Source organism: Sylvia atricapilla, chromosome 6 (genome assembly GCF_009819655.1).
Source record: "Sylvia atricapilla isolate bSylAtr1 chromosome 6, bSylAtr1.pri, whole genome shotgun sequence".
NCBI lineage: Eukaryota > Metazoa > Chordata > Aves > Passeriformes > Sylviidae > Sylvia > Sylvia atricapilla.
Window position 1 is genome coordinate 28,248,227 of NC_089145.1, and position 21,402 is coordinate 28,269,628.

General features: G+C 36.2%; 1 protein-coding gene across 8 annotated transcripts in view; it reads right to left on the bottom strand.

Moving 5' to 3' along the window:
- The window catches only part of PCNX1 (pecanex 1), an 89,409-nt gene that overhangs the window by 41,228 nt on the left and 26,779 nt on the right, over positions 1–21,402 (bottom strand). For 2 of the 8 annotated variants that reach the window (XM_066321317.1, XM_066321325.1), the window contains 5 exons: positions 16,637–16,769; positions 11,939–12,123; positions 4,681–4,771; positions 2,944–3,001; positions 624–841 (listed from right to left, as the gene is read on the bottom strand). In XM_066321317.1, the coding sequence (XP_066177414.1) occupies positions 624–841; positions 2,944–3,001; positions 4,681–4,771; positions 11,939–12,123; positions 16,637–16,769 (685 nt within the window). The remainder of the gene's footprint in view (positions 1–623; positions 842–2,943; positions 3,002–4,680; positions 4,772–11,938; positions 12,124–16,636; positions 16,770–21,402) is intronic. The other 6 variants (XM_066321318.1, XM_066321319.1, XM_066321324.1 and 3 more) reach the window with 6 other exon arrangements.

Sequence of the window (21,402 nt, forward strand, 5' to 3'; positions counted from 1 at the left end):
GTAAGATATGCCCAGTGGAATACAGATAATTCCCTATGACATTGCTAGTGCTTCAGAACAGAATTATGAGTATTCCTCCCTGGACAGAATCACTACCATCTTGGTTTATTTCAGGGAAGTTCATTACCAAAATATAAATGCACTACATATTCCAGAAGCAGGTAACTGAAGTACCACCTTAATTTTACTCTTCTAGGTAAATGCAGCAGGTCCAAATCATCACAGTATTAAACTAATCTTTGAAAAAATGCTTTGAAACAGCAGGCAAATTCCTTCTATTTATCAGAACAATAAGGGCATGGCAGGTTGTAGACCCCTTCAATTAATTTCTGGAGAAGGCTATAATCTACCTTTAAAGATTGGCAACAAATCTTTCTATTTGATCATTCAAAAATGTTACTGCCCTACTCAGGCAAAGGAAGGGGTGGTTTCCTTTTTTGATTGCTAGAGAAAAAAGGAGAGTAACCTCCATTATTTTAGAAAATGACATTCAGTATTATTCTTTCATTTTTCAGAGTACAGTAAATAAACATAATTCTCTAAGTATAGTTTTATCTATATTACAATTTAGCAACTGCTTTCATCTTTGCTTTCCGAGGTCTGGTGGCATACAAGGGTCTCACCTATCAAATAAAGCCAGAAGAGTTAATCTATCAAAATTGATGCTAATCCAAAGTTTAGGCAGGATCCAAAAGCGATAGTACTGCTTGACTTTTTGAGCTGCTTCCTCTTGAGGTTGCATATGGTCCTGAAGGTCAGGGCTCAGGTCAATATCTTGCTGCTCCAGCAGATCTGTATCCATTGTTAGCAGCCTGTTCAACCTGATCTGAGGAAGAGAAAGCTAAAAGAAAGTTAGCATTAACAAAAGCTCAATTATATCGAATCACTGTATTATACTGAAAATTGCTAGAACTCTTTAATTTCACTTTTGAGGAATTACATGTTAAGCACTGTCACAGGCTTCTACTTACTTTTTCTGTCCTTATCACAGCACATGAACAGGACTAGCAGCAGTAACAGTTTGCATACAACACAACTCTTTGGCATTTCAGCATATGCCTTATTTCAAATGAATGTGTATTCCAGGCACATTATCCCATTTACTCAGAAAACTTCAAATTTGAAGACAAGCAAACTGATACATGGATAGCATACAATACAAGAATAATCCAATTATTAACTCAAATAAATTGCAACACATTTCTTATAGTCAGCTAATCTGCATGCAAACCCATGCTGAATGGTTCTCTTTGCATGACAAAGCAACAAAAACATGCACCAGCAGTCAAATCCAAACTCATTGAATCCAGAATACACTCAAATGAACCAAAGAAAAAGCTCTGCCCTAAACAGTCAAGTACTATTTTCAACTGACTATTACTTATTTTGCAGTTTGTTTAGAGTTCTCATGAAAATCACAGTAATACTAGCAACAATGGAAGATATTTAAGGAGAGTACTCAAATGCGAGCAAGATACTGTAGTACATGTGCATTGTCTAATCCAGTTTCTAAATTTCATTAACAGGCCAAAAAGCATCTTGATGTACTACCTTTTATTCTTAGGCAATATAATTGTTAAAATGTCCTTTAATGAAAAAGCTTCACAAACGTGCAAGGCAAAGAGTAAAACTTCAATACTCATGACACCCTCAAGTGTCAAAACTACAGGTTTAGTGTTTGGAGGGACTTTTTTCCTACAACCATTTATGTTTCATATTCAATTTCTTAATTTATAAAATTTTTTTCATCACTCCTTAGATCATCAGTGAACCTAACTATGCTCTTAGCCAGCTTTTCTTTCCTAGAAAAAACAGGCAGGAACGCTCCCTTTCTAAAGGCCTTTCAAAACTACAAACCATACTTTTAATGTAAGCTGTGTCAGAAAACAGGTTCTTTTTTGACTATTTTTTAAAAACTTAGTTTCTTAAAAGGTAGAATCAGCATAACATTCATGGCACTAATAATAAATTCCAGTGGAAATTTCCATTTAGGTGCATGGGCTGAGCTTTTACAGTCACAAATTCGCCTTAAAACAGAACCATTTCCTCCAGTGGGACTGCACTGGCAAACCAAAAGCACAGAAGAGGTAATGAAGCCTTTTTTTAAAGGCTACGTGTTCAAGGGGGACTGTGGAAAGCAAAGCAAGTTCCGCTAGCAGACACCAAGTTTAAAAAGCATATTCTTCATCAAAAGCATGGTCAGGAAAACATAGGTCTCCTGCTCCTCTGCCAAATGCTAAGGTTCTATTTCATTTTCCCTCTTGATTAGGTCATTAGGCACTTCAAGAGCTTATTAGGTACTTTGCCAGCTTAAGAATCATGACCATTTGCACTGTTTTCATAACGTATGACTTCAGAGCTAAGAGTACAGGTATGTCCAGACTTGACATTATACAAACACTTTGAGATCATAAAACTAAGGAATTATAAAGCTAATTGCAGTATGAAACAGTGTAAGCTTCTGCCTTGTTTTCCCAGTCACTCCTTGCACATAAATTGAAATTTTGTACAGCAGACTTCAATGACAGATTTCTAAATTCCTTTCAGGGAAATTACTCAAGTGAAGTTTCTTTTGATCAGAACACAGTATTTAGTCTTTCTGCTGCCTGCTAACCTCAGTAAGGCACAGAAGGAAAACTGTCCAAATTGTACAAATTATCTCTGAAAATTTTTAGAAGGTGTCTTCGAACATCCAACCTCTATGAGTGTTTTTAAATCACTAGGTTTTAGATCAGATGAAACCAGCTAAGTTTTAAAGTGCTATGCAAAAGGATTTGTATGTATATATGAAGACACTACAATACTAAATACTTTTTCTTCCTTAATCCAGACAATTCGTTCATAAGAACAGAGAACTACCACACAGAATGATTAATCAGAGCTATAAAGTTGGATAGTCTTCTGATTCTTCACATGCTTTAAAAATAAGTAAGAAAAACTTACAAGATCATGTGGATAAAAGCGAACTGAGGTAGAACTCGATACGTGAGAGTCCGTGTCACTATAAGAACAGGGAAAATACTTCAGATTATAAACTACATTTTTTTTCAACAGGTCACTGTAATGTTCTAGTGTCCCAAATTAATTTTGATACTTTGTGAATTTTTTCTAAATATCTTTAAGTTTTTCCTTCAGTCACTTACTATAAACGCAAGTAGGCGCTTAGTCTCATGTATTGTGGTACATTCCACACCTACAGTAAGCCAAGAGATTCTTTAATCTTACCCTTAACATTTTGTCAACACCCAGTCCCTAAACCGTCTAAAAAGAACTACAATGATAGTCATTATGCCACTTGAAAAAACAAAAATACTTTATAAGTTATTAGCTACCGATTTGTAAACATACATTACATCTCTAAAGTGCAGAGACTGCTAGGTGTCCACATGCAGTTTCTCTTAATTCTATACTGTTTTTATCAAGATCTCAAAACTGCCAAAATAGTACATACTTAGAACAAGTAAAGTGAGCTACTTAAATTGCTTTTGAAAAACTTAACTTTATTTAAAGTTAAACCTCTTATAAGAAGAGGAAAATTACTTTGCAATTTCCATTCATTAGAGACGAAGAGAAATTTCTCTTACTGTATGAGAGTCCATATCCAACCATTGCTTTTTTCCCCAATTTTGGATAGCTTTTGGATGTTTGTTTTCCATGTAAATCACATGGTTGTAAGACTTGTATCAAATTTATGCAACTTTCCTTCAGTTCCTTGCCTTAAGATAAAAACATTCTTTGTTATCAATTTTACTTCACTGAAACTCGAGTATTCTCTACAGCCAAGATCTGATTATCTGAAGTGGCCAGTTTGCTCCTTCCATTAGCACATACAACTTCATAACAGCAGCCATCAGCAAAGCCATTGCATCTGGAACATGCAAGCAGTAGAGGTAGGGATTGGCAGCTTTGTGGAAGGAATGCAGAACTTTTCATCAACCTTCAATTCTACAAAAGGCACTTGCATACTCTCACAAGAAAGATTTGAAGATGGGACATTTTATATTCATTACTCCACAATTCCAAGACCTATTTTATCTACATGTGGTAGGAATTATAGCATTCAGTAGGGTGCAATAGCTTCAGAGCAATTCTACACAGTGAAGTAGATTGGGGGCAGGTGGGAAGCCACACGAGCTTTGGGTTGCTTTTCTTTCTTCTGCCTCCTATCCCTTCAGAGAAAGAAAGGGCATCTTTCCAACAGCAGATGAACTTTCCAGTATGTAGCTGGCTATTTCAGCTGCAAGTCAAATTTTAATCTCTCATATGTTAACACCTCCATACACTGTCTGATGCCATCTATGAACATGAGAATAATTTTTTCAGTTTACAATGGCTTCACAACTGGAAGTTAAATAGCCATTATGATCAACAGCCACCTACTTTCTCAAAAATGGGTTACATTCTTTAACAAAGACCTTCTATAAGCCAACAAAAAATGCATTTGTCAGGTTTTCAGTTTGGAAGTGTATTGCTTAAGCTAATAGTACTCTTCATTTTCTGAGATAATATTTAATTTAATGTAATCTTCTAGTAAAAATCACTTAGGTCACAAAAGTGAAAGCATACAGTTAATACATTGTATTAATTTTTTTGGTAGTCCCTACTAAATAACTTTTTAAAATGAAAATAAAATATTGTGTAAGACAAGAATCATCACTCTTGACTGGCCTTCACACACACCAGATGTTGGATGCTCTTCTTGCAGCTGGCTCAAAGTTCACAAGTGACATGTCGCAGCCCCCTGTCTCGTAGAGCGTAGAACTGAACTTACCTATTAAAGAAAAGGTCAAAAGCAGGTCAAAATTTCCTCATGTTTCATCCCATTGGCAGCAGATTCTATTCATTAACTTACTACAGAGATCAATTCAGACATCTGAATTTACATCAGTGTCAAAATAGAAAACGTGATTACACATGAATGTCACCAACGCAGACATTAGCTACACAGTTGCCTTTACCACTTTACATAACATATATACTGTAACTGCAGTACTGAATTAAAGAGTTTGTATTTACAAGATGCCGCCATTAACACAACAAAAGGACAATGTAAGCCTTTTATTTTCCCCCTTAGAAATTAAACACATGAAAACTTTGCAGTGGTCAGCTTCTTCGGTTCTTCCCCACCTCCAAGAGAACCATCAATAAATCATTCACTATCAGCATTTAAGAATATTTAGCTACAAGAGAGATAACCCAAGTATCCTGAATAGAATTCTTTTGAGACACCTATGTCTATATGAAAAGAAACACAAAGATTGAAATAACTGGCATGCTTCGTAAGTTAACTTAGGAAACTCAAAAAAGGAATGTGAGGCAGAGATTTATTCTACAAGCTAGAAACAAATGCTTCAGTGTAAGAAGAAAGGACTGCAAATTAACTCCTTAGATAAAGCATTTGGACTTATTTCCAAAATACAAAATTTTAAAAAGTAGCCAGAGATTATAACTCAAATTATAAGCTACCTTACTCACAATATGATGTTTTCACAGTACCCTCCTCCTAACATTGGCCTGATCAGAGAAAAGCACTGTAATTTTCCCTGAAGGCCAGGTTCAATATATTTCAGCCTTGAATGCAGGGAAACTGGTTTTGAAACTGATCTCATATGAAATGATCTGCTAATTTCTCCATCTCTTTCAGCTTAAAATCCTTCTTAAGTCATGATGGAAAACATGCAATATTCCAAGATCAGCTTATATAAACAAAAGCAAAAATCCCACTTTGGAGCACGTGAAGAAAAACTGTATACACCTCTCGGCTCTATGTCTTGCAGCTTTTCCTTCTGCTGATAGAAGATAACGAGCAATCCCCACAGAAATACCTAACAAGATCAGAGGGTTCAATCTTCCCCATTTCTGTGAGAACATAACCTGCTTCTAATACCATGGATTTTGAACTGTTTTTTAACACAATATAATCTTGTTCCAGCTTCTCTTCAAATCCACAGACAATTAAGTCTGCTTCAGAAGCATCTGAATCTTAGCAGAAGAAATCCTTCAAACTATGTGCTTAAAACCAGTGAAATGAAGAAAAAATACTGGGATATTGCAAACATATTCCTAAAACTTTCTCCCCTCAGACGAAGCACTTCAGACGACTCAGGTAATCCCACAGCTGTGCTTAGAGGCACCACTGCAACAAGACAGTTCCCTACACAGCTCAGGAGGCACAAAGGGCATGAGCCAGAGCTCAGTAACACAGCAGCGCTCTCTTGATACTGAATTACATCTGCCACAGGTCTAAGTACAAAGCTCACTTGTTAGAACATTTCCTCAATGGATAACACTTGAATGAAGTGCTTTAGCTTATTATCTTTTGGTTTTTCAATGCAGTATGTAGTACACAGTTGATAATGAAGCTTAAAATTTAAACTAGTAGATAATATGGGGAATCTTCCCACAACTAATAAGGATCCCTGGCTACAAAGATTTATTTCTAACTGTGTCAATAAAAGTTTCAAGAGCAAACAGAGATACTGGAAAATACAAATACACAAATACACTTCAGGTTCTGTTCATGAGAAAAACATGCATAAATTATTATGGAAAACTCTCCTGGGCAACCAGCACTTAAAAAAAAAAAAAGTTTGGGTTAAATTCTTCATGGTTTTGCATTACTGAATAGAGATCGTGGAAATCAAAGTTTTTAATTTTTAACTTAATTAGATTCTAGTCACGGAAGTTAGAATATACTACTTGGACATATAACTTTGCCCTCCCATAGGCTGAGAAAACACATCAGATATTTATTTCAGAAGAAGCTTACTGAACTATTACATTCGTATCTACAGCTCCCTGTCACCCATCTTACCTTTGAATCTATCAAAATTTACTGCATTTATATTACTGCAGCAAGTACTGCACTGCTGCAGTGGGATATAACAAACCTGATTAACAGAAGTAGCAAACAAACAGAACACTTAATTCCCATTGTTTATACACAAACTACAAAATGAACTCAGGATATATCATGCTTGCAATTCACCCACCTATTCAAATGGGCTTCCTATTGAAAGTTTGCTCCCTGGCAAGCAAAGCACAGCTTCTCATTAAAACAATCTTTTTCTGCCCCCTTTTTTTGTTCTTCTTTCACTGTTTTTGATTTGGTTTGGTTTTGTTGTGCTTGTTCTGTTGGGGTTTTTTGGTTGGTTTGATAAAATAAAAAGATTTAGAAAAGCCTCAACTGAGTAGAAAACTTGACAAACTTGACAAGACTGTTCATTGCTGTTGATGACACAAACTCTGAAGTGTGAGTGGAGATAATACATCTGAGCTCCAAAATCCTTAATTTTTAAACTCTGAGATAGGAACAGCTTTCTCACAGTACAGGAGTTCTAACAAAGAATTTCAATACTCAAGATTCAATACATATGGATATACACACCATTTTTATTTCCTCTAGTGACTCTCTCCTATTCCTGTCTCCCACGGCATTCTCCATGGGACACTTGGAACAGCATCACACTGAAAAAGCTTAAGAAATGTATTTCCTCTCCAAAGCCTGTAGTTTTATCAAGTTGTGAACAAATGTCAGACTTCAAAGATTATGTTGCAAATCAAGAAATACGATCAATAGCACATTTGCCCACTCAACATAAATGTCTGTAACTTCTCTGCACACCGACACAACAAAAAAAGGAGACCTGTAAGTGGTTAGCAAATTAAAGTCACCCAAAAAATATTCTATTTAGACCAGGTTACAATAACAAACCAAGACACTGTGATACTCAAGCACACAAATCCAAAATACATCTTCATTCTGACATGGAGATAAAAATACATATGTGTGCTTTGAAGCAAGCTTCCTTGTTTCAAAAGGCCAAAATATCTCATCACCACATCCAGAGACAACCATGTAACAGTTCACACTACACAAACTCATATTCCCCGCAGTTAAGGGCATCAACAGGCAACAGCAACAGGCTGATGAGCTTACACAGACAAAACCTGGAAGACTTCAGCAGCACAGGATATGGCTAAAATGGTGTTCTGATGGTTTCCTCAGCTAAGCTATCTTCAGTTTGTTTCCCAGTTTTACATCTAATAAATACTCCTTTTTTTTTCAAACCCCTCAGACTACTTCACATGCAAACGCTTACTGACACATTGAAACTACATCATCATTAGACTAAGATATATTTGTCTTCTGCTTCAGTCAGCATTTTTTAAATCCTAGTTAGCAAAATCAAAGTCATCAGAATTTGACAACTTGGTAGACTGCTAGGAGCTTTATTTCCAAAGGTCAAAAATTTACCATTAGCTATGGTATGAAGATGTACATGTTCTCAGACCACTTTAAAGCAGTTCATTTTTTGTTCCTATATGAAGTTGGTCAAAAGAGTAACTTACTTATGATACCAAATTCCAGACTACAACATGGATCTTTTCCACAGAAATAATGGGAAGTGAATATTTATTTTCTACATGGACCTTTGATCATGCTCCCACATCCATCCCAAATAAATTACATATATTCAATTTTTAAAAGGTACTGAGTAACTGCTTCTAATTTTTTTTTAATCATGTAAGTAACCAACATATAAGTTTATCTTTATATAAAAGTTTTGATATCCAAAACCACTCAACTGCCTTGATAAATTAAAATGCTTAAATTTGAAAGATTATTGCTTGTTATATAAACAATATAACCAGGAAGTCCACCATAACACTGCAATAGTCTTGTAAAGCTCTAGATGAGCAGTTCTCTTTAAGCACAAAAGCAATTTGAAAAAATCATCTCGCCAAGGACAAGAGTGTTATTTCTCCCCAGCTTCAGACATTGGGCATTTGTTCTACTCACTCAATACTTGGATTCCTAACTACTTGACAAATTCTAATTTGAATTTATTCAACCTCTGTTGCAAGGACTGAAACATCCCACCTAGCTGTCTAAAAGATGAGATACTAGTGAGAACAAAAAGGATCAGTACCGCCACACTCTGCTATGAAAACTGTCATTCACTTAAATAACAGCACGTTTTGTCGCTTTTGAGATTTATATTATATCAGTCCTGCCTATAATCATGGTATTTAGCTTGCCACCTTTCCTTTCCATCCTGCATTCCTTCTACAATTTATTTCAAGTTTAATGCTCTACATCAAGCTCCTTTTCCATCCTTTCAAGTTCCTCCTCTCTCAACCTTCCAACAGTATAAAAATCTTCCTGCTTTAAATCTGGAAGACTGAAGATAATGCCTCAAAGCATCTCTTGTCTTACTCCCAGGGCAACACCAAGTTAAAGATAACTGTATCACCACCAGTGGGTGTGGCACAGGTATAATACAATGATGCTCATCCTAGGTAAAATAAGCCACCAGAATCAAATTAACAAGACAAATTTGAAAGCAAGCAAAACCAAAAACTGTGTGTCTTGTTAGGTGCTGCAGATTAACACCAACATGAACAGAAAAAATGTAGAGAAGCAGATAGTGCACTAGTAAAGGAAAACATGAGCCCTATATGTGAGGGCTTTTAAAGTAAATGGATATATGCCCTGCTTGCCTTTCCAAAAGGGTCTGAAATAAGCAACTCTTATATGCAGTGTACAGAGACATATAACCCCACCTATGTTTGCCACTGCTATTTCCAGTTGGTGTAAACCAAGTTTTGCTTCCATATATTTCTCTAGCCACTAATTTTTTTTTTTTTTTTTTTTTTTTTTTTTTTTTTTTTTTTTTTTTTTTTTTTTGTGCCTGGGCAGTCATGATTTCCACAGTGACAAAGAACTGGTCATACCGCCTTCATTGCTTTAATTTTTACTCTGATGCTGATCAAGGAAAAAACAATCTACAACCTTCTCTCAACCAAATCCACAAACAATCTAAAGTAACATGGTCATCTTTCACTCTAAGGTATCTTGGGATAACAGCAAAACTAAGAGCCTTAGACTCAATGGAAAGAAAAATAGTGTTTCTTCATCCCTGACGGAGGGTTTAAAAAAAAAAAACCAAACAAACTAACCATGTACCACTTAAAAAGAAAGATACTTTCTTGTCAGGCCTGATTAAGGTGTCACACACAGGAAAGCTTGCACCATTTTGCCAACTATTTTACTTTTAACAAAACATAGCACCTGTTCCACAAAACTGTCTACACAAACTGGAAAATTTTATTTTCCTAAAATAACACAAGATGATCTTGCCTATAATAGCTCCTTTCTCTCAAAGGATTCTAAACTAAATACTCAGAATTTCAAAACAGGAAACAAATCCCTATCATACATCAGATTTCCTTCTAGCAGATCCCAGAAGTTTTGTGCCTCTCAAAGACAACATGATGTCCCATTTAATTGTAAGCACAGCACGGGTAAAGTTTCAGAAGGACTGAATCATAGGAATTTCTGAAGACTGCAATGCACAAAATATACAATGAATACTGCCTTTTAGGAGAGCCTGAATGCCATGCTGAATTTTATATATTATCTATTTGATTTCTACTAGAGCAAATAATATAATCTCTTAAACAACGTAGACCTAGATTCTATACTAAATGAAAAATTCTACAGAACTGTATTATTTGGGGTAAAACGAACCAAATGCTTCAAATAAATAATGGCAGCCTCAAGAATATAGCTCAACATTAACCTTGGACAGATATAACCAGTGTAACAATTTCAGAGTTGTATTTCAAATATATTTTTTTTCAAATAAGAAATGAATCCAAATTAAATAAAGAAAATGGGTTTTCTGTGACAAGCTTTCACAGTCGAGACACATACAAGCACTGAGACTGAAACAATAACACTTCTATCAAGAAAACAGTAAAGCAGCAGAATCTACAACAAGAAATTTTAGATAACCAGATCATGTGTATTTATTACATCTGTAGTTAAGTTTTACAAAACATCTCAGAGTACATCAAGGTGGTCTTCAGTTTTGCTTATACTCCATTTTTCTTTATACTGCAGCTAGACGATGCAGAAGAAGAATGTCTCAGTAACACTCACATTTGAAGGGTTACCACAGACTGGCAACTCATGGAGTCTTCCCCTCTAGCAGGGTAAAACGACAACTCACTTATCTTTTAGCAATGGATTACAAAAAGGTCTGAAACAAATGTTTTGTCAGTGTTCTCCTGTACTTTTAGGTTATTACAGCTGACAGCTCCTCAAAATTCCATCACTAATAATTGTCAGTGCTCAAGATGCCCATTTTAATAATTCAAGGAAGAGTTACATATTAATGATGAAGTCCTAAGTAATTCAGGCCATAGATAGCTGCAGAGATCCCTGCCAGGAATTTTTCCAAACCTGCCCCTGCACTATATGGCAGATCAGTCATTTATTAAGACCATCTTAACTTCTTCCTAGCAATTTTATTAGCTGCATAGAAGTTAATTAAGAAGTTAATAATCAGGAATACCACATAAAACCAATCATGAAGAACTAAGAGGGCAATATAAAGCTCCATAAAATTGTGACATTTGATATACAAAAGAGTCCAGGATTTACTTTCAATACCAAGCTCCAAAATTAAGGTGTACATTAAAAGCAAAGCATTCACTTACATAAGTAGTTCTTTTTTGAACAGCAGCTAAATAACTCATCTAAAAAAGGTAAGATCAAGAATTCCTAGGAACCATACCAAGTCGGTTTTTTTCAAGAACCAGAAGATCACCCAAGTCTTTAACTCTGCTCAACTGCCCACAGGACCTCAAGAAAGATTTATTACTTGTGTTAAATTGTTCAAATCAAGAAAACTCTCACACCATCATTACTTGTATCTATGCCTCCCTATTTCCCATCATGCATTTGTTAGAGAAAGTGCCTGGAGAGGTGATTGACAAAGGCAATGAATTGATGAACAATATGGCCTTCCTAGAAAGACACCTACAAGTGTCAGAAACAAAGCTCAGGTTAGCTGATTTTCACTGCATTACCAATCAACCTGCCGTATTAAAACTTCCATGTCACCAAGGTTACATAAGGCCTGCATACCAAGTTCATCGTGCAAACTGCTACCGCCTACAGCAGATGCAGTGGCATGTGATGCTTCTAAGTGGACACTCCCATTTCTCACCAGCAAGGAGGCGCTAGCGCCGGGCACAGCTGCCTGGGAAGGGGGGCGGGACTGCACTCTGACCTGGGAGGAGCACTGCTGGCCTTGCTGACCATCTTGAAGGCTACAAGAAAACATGCATTGGGGACACATTACCAGGAAGAAGTGAAAAAGAGCCAGAAGTGAAGTGAAACAAAACAAGATTTTTCTGTTTAAAGAGGAAAACCATTTTTTGAAAGAGTATAGTAGCATTAAGCAGCCAACAGTTAGGGTTAAAGTAACCCCTAGGTTCCATGTAACAGAATTTAGGCCCTAGTTACATTCAGTAATCTAGAGAAATTTGTTCCTGTCAACTTCTGAGAAGTAGTATTGCTTTCTAAGATCTCCCCACATCACCCAAGAGGTATATACTTCAAGTTCTAATTTGCGTGTGCAAAAGCCAATTACTGCACTTTAGTTTACCTACAGACTAACCAGAAGTATCACCCGTATTTACACTGACTATCCCAATCCTCTCACAATAGCTGGGGTCCTTTTTGCTTATTCAAGTATGACCTGATCAGCTGTTTAGGGCTTTTTTATTCGTCACAGAGACATGACTTTTCTTATTACTAATCCACACTAACCAGAAAACACCTTTAAGCTTTGTTAGTAGCCATAGATCTGAGATAAAGTCCTAAAGACCTTGTAGATAACTGAAGTAATATGTCTGGATTCAGAATTATTTTGAACATATTAAGATACTATATAGAAAATGATTAATTGGCAAAAGTTAAGCTGATTCTGAAGTTATTTTAGAAGTTACAGCAAAAACTTTATTACTTTCCAAAAAACACAAGTTTTAAATATCAACCTGGCTTTTAGAGAAATTTGTACATTTATAGCCATGAGCAGACGATGTTTGAAAATATTAATTCTCCTCTTCACAGACTTCCATTGCAAAATTACTTTATAAAGTTATTTACCAAAGTTAGATTTTTTTAATAGCTTGTTTATTATTAGGTATGATAAAGTGCCAGAGTACATGATGTTTACAATTGATAACATACCATCTTAGCAAGAGCAGTGGTTTTATTATCCTTCATTTCATGGATTTAAAGAAGTTACATTATATAGTCATTAGCTGAGGCCTGATCTTAGATAAAAGATTTTTGTAATTTAAAGACTGGAAAATAGCTTAAACACTCTTTTGAAAAACAGTATGTATGAGCCATTGCTTTCAACACTTCACTGTTTACAGCATGATGCTAAAGTTGGCAAATGAGGCAACTAAAAAAAAAGATCTTACTAAGAGTTGAAGGGTTATATCTGATGTACTTGCTTTTAACAGTATTTTCTACTACATCAACTTTTCAGTTCTTTTGTTAGAGCATCACTGGAAAACAAAATATGGATATAAGAATAGGTGTTAAGAAAAGCTCATGCAAAATAATGCAGACATGCACACAGCTCAGGAAGAAAAGAACTGCAACACATTATTTATCATGTTCTAACATTTTAATCTGAAATTTCAATTCAGTGTTTTGCTGCAGTACACAAGGCTTCCAGTGAGCTATGCAGCAACAAAAGCCCTAGGGAAGTCCACAGATGTGCCAACCTTCACTGTCCTCCTTAAGCAACACCAAATCCATGCTAAAAAATACTGCTTTCCCATAAATAGCAGGTACATCTCAAGAGGTATATACACAGCTGCCCTTTGAATAGTTATCCACACCTGTCTATATCTATGTCAAGCAATTACACAGATATGCAAAAGCCATATTTATTCTCTGATTATTATATGAATAAAATTCTGCTTCATACAGTCACTTACACACACGCATACGCCATTGACTACATGGGATGCCAATGAACACTTATTTTTCAAGTGCCCAAAACACTGCTGACATTTAGACAGGACAAAAGCAGGGGTGGATGGTGTTTTATGGCGCATTTCGGGTTTGTTTTTTTAGGTTACCAGACAAAATAATCTTGTGACTAATTTAGCATCAAACCAGCAGAATTTATTAGACCAGGTTTGACTTGTCTGCCATTGCCAAAGACATATATAATGCTATTGTCTTTTTTACTACATATTTCACAGAGAAAGTGAAAAGTAATTGCAATCATGGACAGGAAATGAAAAAAGAAATCACGTTTAACTCAACAGGTCTTAGGGAACATTGTCCCAGCATCCAATTTTATGATAGAATTGGAAGCTTAGAGATTAAAGTTTTGCTGGCAAGAATAAGAAACATATAACATCAGGGCAACTAAAGATTACTAAATCTAATAATCTTAGAAGTTCAATATCTGAAGTCATGGATTAGCAATATCAGAAACTAGACTGGGGCAGCTCACCAAGAGCATACAGAAGTGATGCCAGTACAATCACAGCAATATTTTGAAAACTTCTTAGTGGTAAGTGGCTAAAAATGTCTCTACAGTTCTTCACATTTATTCCTTATGCATGACTTCTTTTAAATCTTTAAGGGTTTCCTTCCTCCAGTAACACAGAATTTACACTAAAATTAAGCTAACAATGTAAAGGGAAAGGGTTTTTTTTAGACTGTTCACCTAGAAATTAGAATAAGAATACATAGTTTTTTTCAGATACATTCCACAGTTGATAGCTCAAATGGAATTTGTGTCAAACAAACAAATATGAAAGCACTTTGGTGTTTGGTTGGACTAAGGCAATTTAACTCCACTCCAAGGGACAGTCATTTAGTATCACAAAAAGTACTTTGAGTAAACTAAGTATTCAATTCTGAATATGTTTATATTTAAGGTATTTTTGATAGTGTATGTCATTATGTTGGAGAAAGTACAGTGAGCAGTTTGGGGTGGTTTTTTTTATATTCAGAACAGGACAAATTTAGGTAACAAAGATGCTTAGAAGAAATACAAGGCTAGAATATTTAATCTGCCTTTTTTACCCTTGAACATCTTGTCTGATTACAGAGTTACTCCCACTTCACGAAGTGAAATCCACAATTCAGAAAGTTCACAAAGTTACTTCACAGACTCTCACTGAAGTCAAACTTCAGCCATGGGAGCCTTAATGACTGCACTAGCACATGGAAATGAGGCAGCTGTCAACCACAGTTTAAAACAGTCCTTTATTTTTCTTACTTTATACCTACAAGAGAGAAAACACTGTTTTCTAACTAATACAGTTAAGAAACTTTCATTAGTCTGCACAGCCTCTTATGCTGCAATACACAAAGCTGCACTACCCTCCTTTACTGAAAAGAAAAAAGGAAAACAAAAACTCAGAGGCAAGTGAAGGGAACCAGGCAAAGCAAAAATGAACAGAAAGAATACAAAGTTTTATCATCCTTCACTATGAAGTAAAGCACTAGTTCGAAGTTGAACATCCTACATTCAGCAAGACCAAAAGCTTAAAAAAAATAATCGGAAATTACAGAATCACTACTTCATACTGCACTAGCCACTAAAAACACACCTAAGTAGTTTCAGTCCTTGATATGACAGAAGTCAAGCCCTCATCTGTTAGAATTCTAGGTAGCATCCATGTACTCCCCCTGCCTGAGGAAAACCTGCAAGTGTAATCCTCAAGTATTTTAGCGGTGTGACAAAGATGACAATTCCTCTGCCATCCTCTATTGTAAGGTGCTTTCTTTTTATTTGTTCCATTTCTACAGCTTTTCCTAGTTAAAAAAATTACAAAAATATTCCCAAAACACAAAACCAGTTTAACATACAAAGGAAGATCATTAATATGTAATATATGCAATTACTCCTACATATTCATCATGTAACTGAAGAAAGAATTACTTCAATACTGATAGGGGAGTTCCTTCTTCTACAGACCATGTTCTCCTCACCAGGTTCTCCAATACCATAAGTAACCAAGAAATTGAAAGACTTAAAACACAAATTTTCTGCTGTTTCTACTGTTCAGGCTGATTGATCAAACAGAGCTGCTGTACGTAACAAATCATTAGGCTCAGTATTGTTAACAAAGTGGCCAGTAAAGGTTGGGGGACTCCTGAGATATATGTACACAGTACATTTTCAACATTGCCAAGGCATGCGAAGTGCTACACAATTAGATTTAATACCAAGCAATACTGGGCATTCTATTCACTTCATTATTTCTCTTCTGCTGTAAAAAGCTGCAAGATCTTCATAAAGATTTACCTGTATTTTAAATTTGGAGTCTATGTAAGTATTTCGCTCTTTATAATGTTCTGCCATTTTGCTTATCTCTCACAATCTACAAATGTGAAAAGTGATCAAAGTACTAGTCCCTAATGCTTACATTCTTCAAGAAAAGAAAACCAAAAGGGGAGTGCTGATACTATTTTCTTGGGTTTCTTTTGTTGATTGGAAGTAGAAGTTCCTAAAATTTTTGATAAAAACCACTGAGGCTAAGTTTGTTAGCATTAGTTAATTTTTATATCAATCTGAAAACACCTATAACATGTTAGAGACTGACTATCCTGACCATTTTTAAAATAGTGCCACATATACATGCACAATTCAACAAGCCCACAGTGACATGCAGTGACAGCTCAAGGAGGTTATGGTGGGGAAGGAAGTAAAAAGTGCTTTTCTGGCAACACTGGTGGGTGTGGGGAAGTGGTCTGCTGCATGCATGCTAAATATGGTGGAACATTTAGATACCCTACCTGAGGGGTGATCCGATGAGCAATGTAGGAGGGGTAGGGTTACTCCCTGCATTGTGCCGGCGTCGTACTGCCTGACGCCTAAATGTGCTGCGTTCACGGCGAAATGTGACAGTCTCCTCGCTGGCTTGTGCTGCTGCAGCAAGACAGACTTTAGGTCAAATAAGAACCCATCCTAGTTACGTACACAGTAACTTAAGACTCCTTTCTTCCCTCTGACCCTCCCCAAGTTAATGAACTTGACTCTCAACAACAAAAGTAGCTTATGCCCTAACTGTTCAAACAAGCTGTCTCAAGACAGGACCACAACACACAGTTATTAGCAAAAATCTGGGTGGTTGGGGGAGTGTTCTTGAATATACAGTTTACTTTTTTTTCACCCCCAGATCCAAATAGCCAGGTTGCAAAAGAAGTTGGATATCCCAAATCTTTTCCGTTTACACATGGCAGGAAGAGACACCTGATCTCACCCTTTATCTCATTGAACAAATAATTAAGAAGAAACCTGAAGGACAACCTAGCAAAATAGTCTATCATTTCTCACCATAATGTTCTTAATTTTATAACTTCTGCCAAATAGGTAGGGTTGAGGTTGACCTCATAACAACTCTTTCAGGGGATGAAACAAGAATAGCTTTATTTCTTTCTCATGAGCATCAAGGGATACATGCTGCTCCTTCTAGACTAGTTACAATACAATTTACAGAGGCAGGATGTTGAGAATAAGTGAGAGAATAACTTTTTATGGACTGGTGGTTTTGTTATTTCAACTCCCCAAACAAACGCTTTGGTTGATTTATAAGGGCAACACAGTAAAAAACAGTTTGAATGTACTCAAGGGATTAAAATATTTTTCCACACATTATCCCCTGAAATCCACCTGTGCTTCTTAAGCCCTACAATCTGATTGGTTTCAGATTTGGACTGCTTCATGGTGTGTCTACAGTCTGAGAAGTCTTCCCCCTGAGCCAAGGAAGCGCCTAGCCAATTTGAATGCAGAGCACTAAAGAGCTCAAATGAATGGGCCGCAGAGAAAACAGGCGGGCAAGCGGAGGAGAAAAAAAATTACATGAAGTCAGTGCAAGAGGAGAATCACAACCTTGACATGGCAATCAACTTGGTGGCCAAGAAGCCTGTTACTAGACTGAGAAAACCAAGAATTGTGTCAAACAAACAAAAAACAAACACTCCCTCTTCCCTCCCACAAAAAAAAACCCACAGAGAGCAATGGCAGGAAAACTGCAGGCAGAGCAGCCCATATGCACTCCAGCAACTTCAAGTTACAGCACTGCTGCCATTAAACTTTCAACATTCTACCAGCAATAATTCTAATACTGGTCTACAGGGAACAGCAACCTACTGCTGTTGTGCACTACTGCTGTAGTTCAAGCAATAAAGACTGAAACAAGAGTTTAATTCACCCAGGAACCAGAGGTTCCCAAATGAATTCTGTATCTGAAGCTTCAACTTATGGCTTTAAAACAAAAGAAGCTACATAAAGAGATATACTTTAACACATACACTTTAACACCAATATTCAAGCTACAAGCATTTTATTACCAAAACTACAGAAATTTAAGGGCAACCCTCATTCAGTCCTTTCCTGTGCTTTCAGGAAAACCAAGAGTTTGCTCATTCTCTCCTCTTTCCTCCACAAGTGTTATTACAGTTCTAAGCATCAACAGATTATACTACCTTTTCAGAGTATTTCATCAAGAATTCAGTAAGTTTCTCCTGGGGTTTAATACACAGCTTTATTTTAATACACTGCCTGATTTCTTTAAGCATTTCTTTGCAGCTCTCAGACTTGAAGTACAAAGCAAGTGAACCACACTAAACAAGACAGACCGAATTCCGTCACATGAGGTCAAAACCACACATGAATTCTAGATGACAATTTCTAAAGCTCATTTTTTCTAGGATACACATCATCATATGAAAGTTCATATTTACAACACAGCTTCCACTGAGTTCAGATGCAAAAGCAGCTGTGGTAATCAGACCATAGTTAAGCACCACGAAACAAGGAACAGTGACTAGTCTTAACTGAAATGTAAATACCTGAATTACCATTAAGATGGTAAACATCAGCATTACATCTTAATTACCACTTGCAACTACTTGGTAAAAGTAGCATTCCAGTGCAATTCTTTAAGGCAGCGAGCATACTTAACACTGACAGGCATCTGTTTTTCTTTAGCAAACATCATCTTCAATAACTGAAGCAGAGACTATGAAAACACAATATGCCCTCCCTATATAGCTCAAATTTATCACTGGAGCAAGTCTCAAGAACTAACAGAGGCAGTGTCCTGTGAGGAAACTAGATATACAAACATCCTTCAAGATAAGAAACAAAGAAAATAAAAAAAACCTAATTTGTACTTGGGGATTAAATTCAAAGCTGTAGAGGCCAACACCTTTGGCATTTCCTAACCTTTTACTACTTAAATTTAACTTTTAAAAGTCAAAATAGATTTTGGTGTAGCTTTCTACCTGTTTTACCACGAGATTCTTGATATATCATCTTAAAACTTTCGTTCAATGCACATCTTTTATACACATTCTTCCTGAATGCAGGTAGTGACATTCAGGGTCACTACATAAGTCTACAGGTTCTTTTGAAAAGACTGCAGGGCTTTTCAGACCAACACGCTCCAAGTCTGCTAATAGCAGGCAACATTGCAAGAAGCTACATGCAGAAAACCTGACTAAAGAAGTTTAAAAAAAAAAAAAAAAAAGTGCTAGCTGAGTAGAGAGTATTAGCATAAAGTGTGGAAAGCCAAACTGAGCCAAATGTGCTTTTGGCTGTAAAGGAAAACCAGAAGGGTTGTGGTTTTGTTTTGTTTATTGTACTGGCCCCTTGGGTTTGCCCAGTCTTAGGGAGGACTTTTTGGTGAGTTCTTGTTTTTAGCATCATTTCACAGAAGACATACAATTTAAAATATATACATACCAGTATGGAAAGCTCTTTACGGTAATTTTTATTATTTGTGTTCCTACTTGCCTTTAATGAGAAGGAGCAGTGCAAATGCTTGTGTGCTCACTAGTAGAAAGTAAGAAAAAATTGTTTTAACATAAATAATCTTTCTTTAATATTTATGATGTCACATACACTTCTCCAGTACTGCTACTTAAAACAACTTATCCTAGTCTCCAGAAATGTAAAATCCAACATGTACAGTCATGTAGAAAATCTAGATGTAACAGGAAGAGATAACACAGGTAATACTTCTAAAGTTCCTGCTTACTTCAGTTTAACCAGCAGAAAAAGACAAGCTTCTTAGCCTACAGAATGTTAGTTAAAAGGTGCACTATGTTTTTATTCTGCACTTCTATGCTGAATAGCTACACTTAATAGCAAGAAATTCAAGCATTTCCTCAGCATGTTGTCATATAAATGTGAGTCCTCAGCATTATCTAGTCTCAAGAACAAAAAAATCATGTTTGAAGTTCAAGGTGCACAAATTACAAATACAAATCTACATCCCAGAGATCAATAAAATAAGAAGTGGAGATCTAGTGACAACCTTGCGGGAAACTTAAATCCCTCACATGGCAATTCTCAAATACACAGCTATTTTCAAAGAAGAAATAATGACACTTGTATCTGTTAAGGAATACGTGTTTGCATACACAATTGTATTAAAACTAACATGTTTAACACTTCTGATTGAAAAAGAGTCAAATTAGCAGTTACATGTTTAACATGTCATGAGGATATCATTTTGTCATCAGACACCTGGTATGATACTTTACATTGAACCTTTATACACTTGCCTCTGTAGTTTTACTAAAACAGACCTGAAGACCCAGTTTTACACTACAACTATGCAACTGTTGTATAAGACACCTAGCTTTAAGAACCAAAGTATAAATACATTCCTTTGAACAGGAACATTTCCCTGCACCTATTTAACACTTCTTTCAAACAAAACTTAGACAGAAGCTTAAGAAGCACAACATGAAAAAGCAGAACTGCCAAAACTTTATTGCATTAATAAGACCATTTAATTTTGCTACAAACAAATGCTAAACCCAGTGTCTTAGATAAATTCTGAAATACAGAAAAAATCTTCATAAGAAGATTCCTGGAAAGATGTGGTATGAAACTAATAAAAAGGTGAAGCATCCATGTGGAAAACCATAAAGTTCTTAGAATAAAAACTGCAAGCAGTCTAACTAGACAGCAAGCAGGAAAAAAACCTACCACAGCAGAAAGTCCCCCTCATGCTTCTCAGGAAAAAAGACCACAGCCAAAACCCATCACTCCTCCTCCCATCACTTAAAACCAAAATGGTTTTTAACATTAATCAGGTAAAGCACGGTTAAAGATGCACATGGAACCTGAGCAACGCTTGGACATGCCCTTTCTGACATTATCAAATGGGAAACTGATTTTCAATGACTAATTACTGCCTTCACGTTCTCAGCAAGAGCTGGAATGAGCAGTTCATGGCTCATGCACTCACATAAGCAATAAAATTTGCAAATGCAACTAAGCAAAGAAATTCTTCTAATACAGAACGCACTTTGCCAAACCAAACAGCTGAAATGTTCTTCTCTACTGAGCATCTAAATCCTATTTGTGTTTGAAACCTGCGAGATGTACTTCACGTGCATTTACAGGTTAGCATTACTGTTCTCCTCATAGTAGAGGCACGTATAGTTTATTTCACATGCCCTAACACTATACTAAAAACCATACCTGAAAGATACCAAATAGAAAGAAGCAGTCTGTTCAGACCGTATCTTCAGCATGTAGCTGT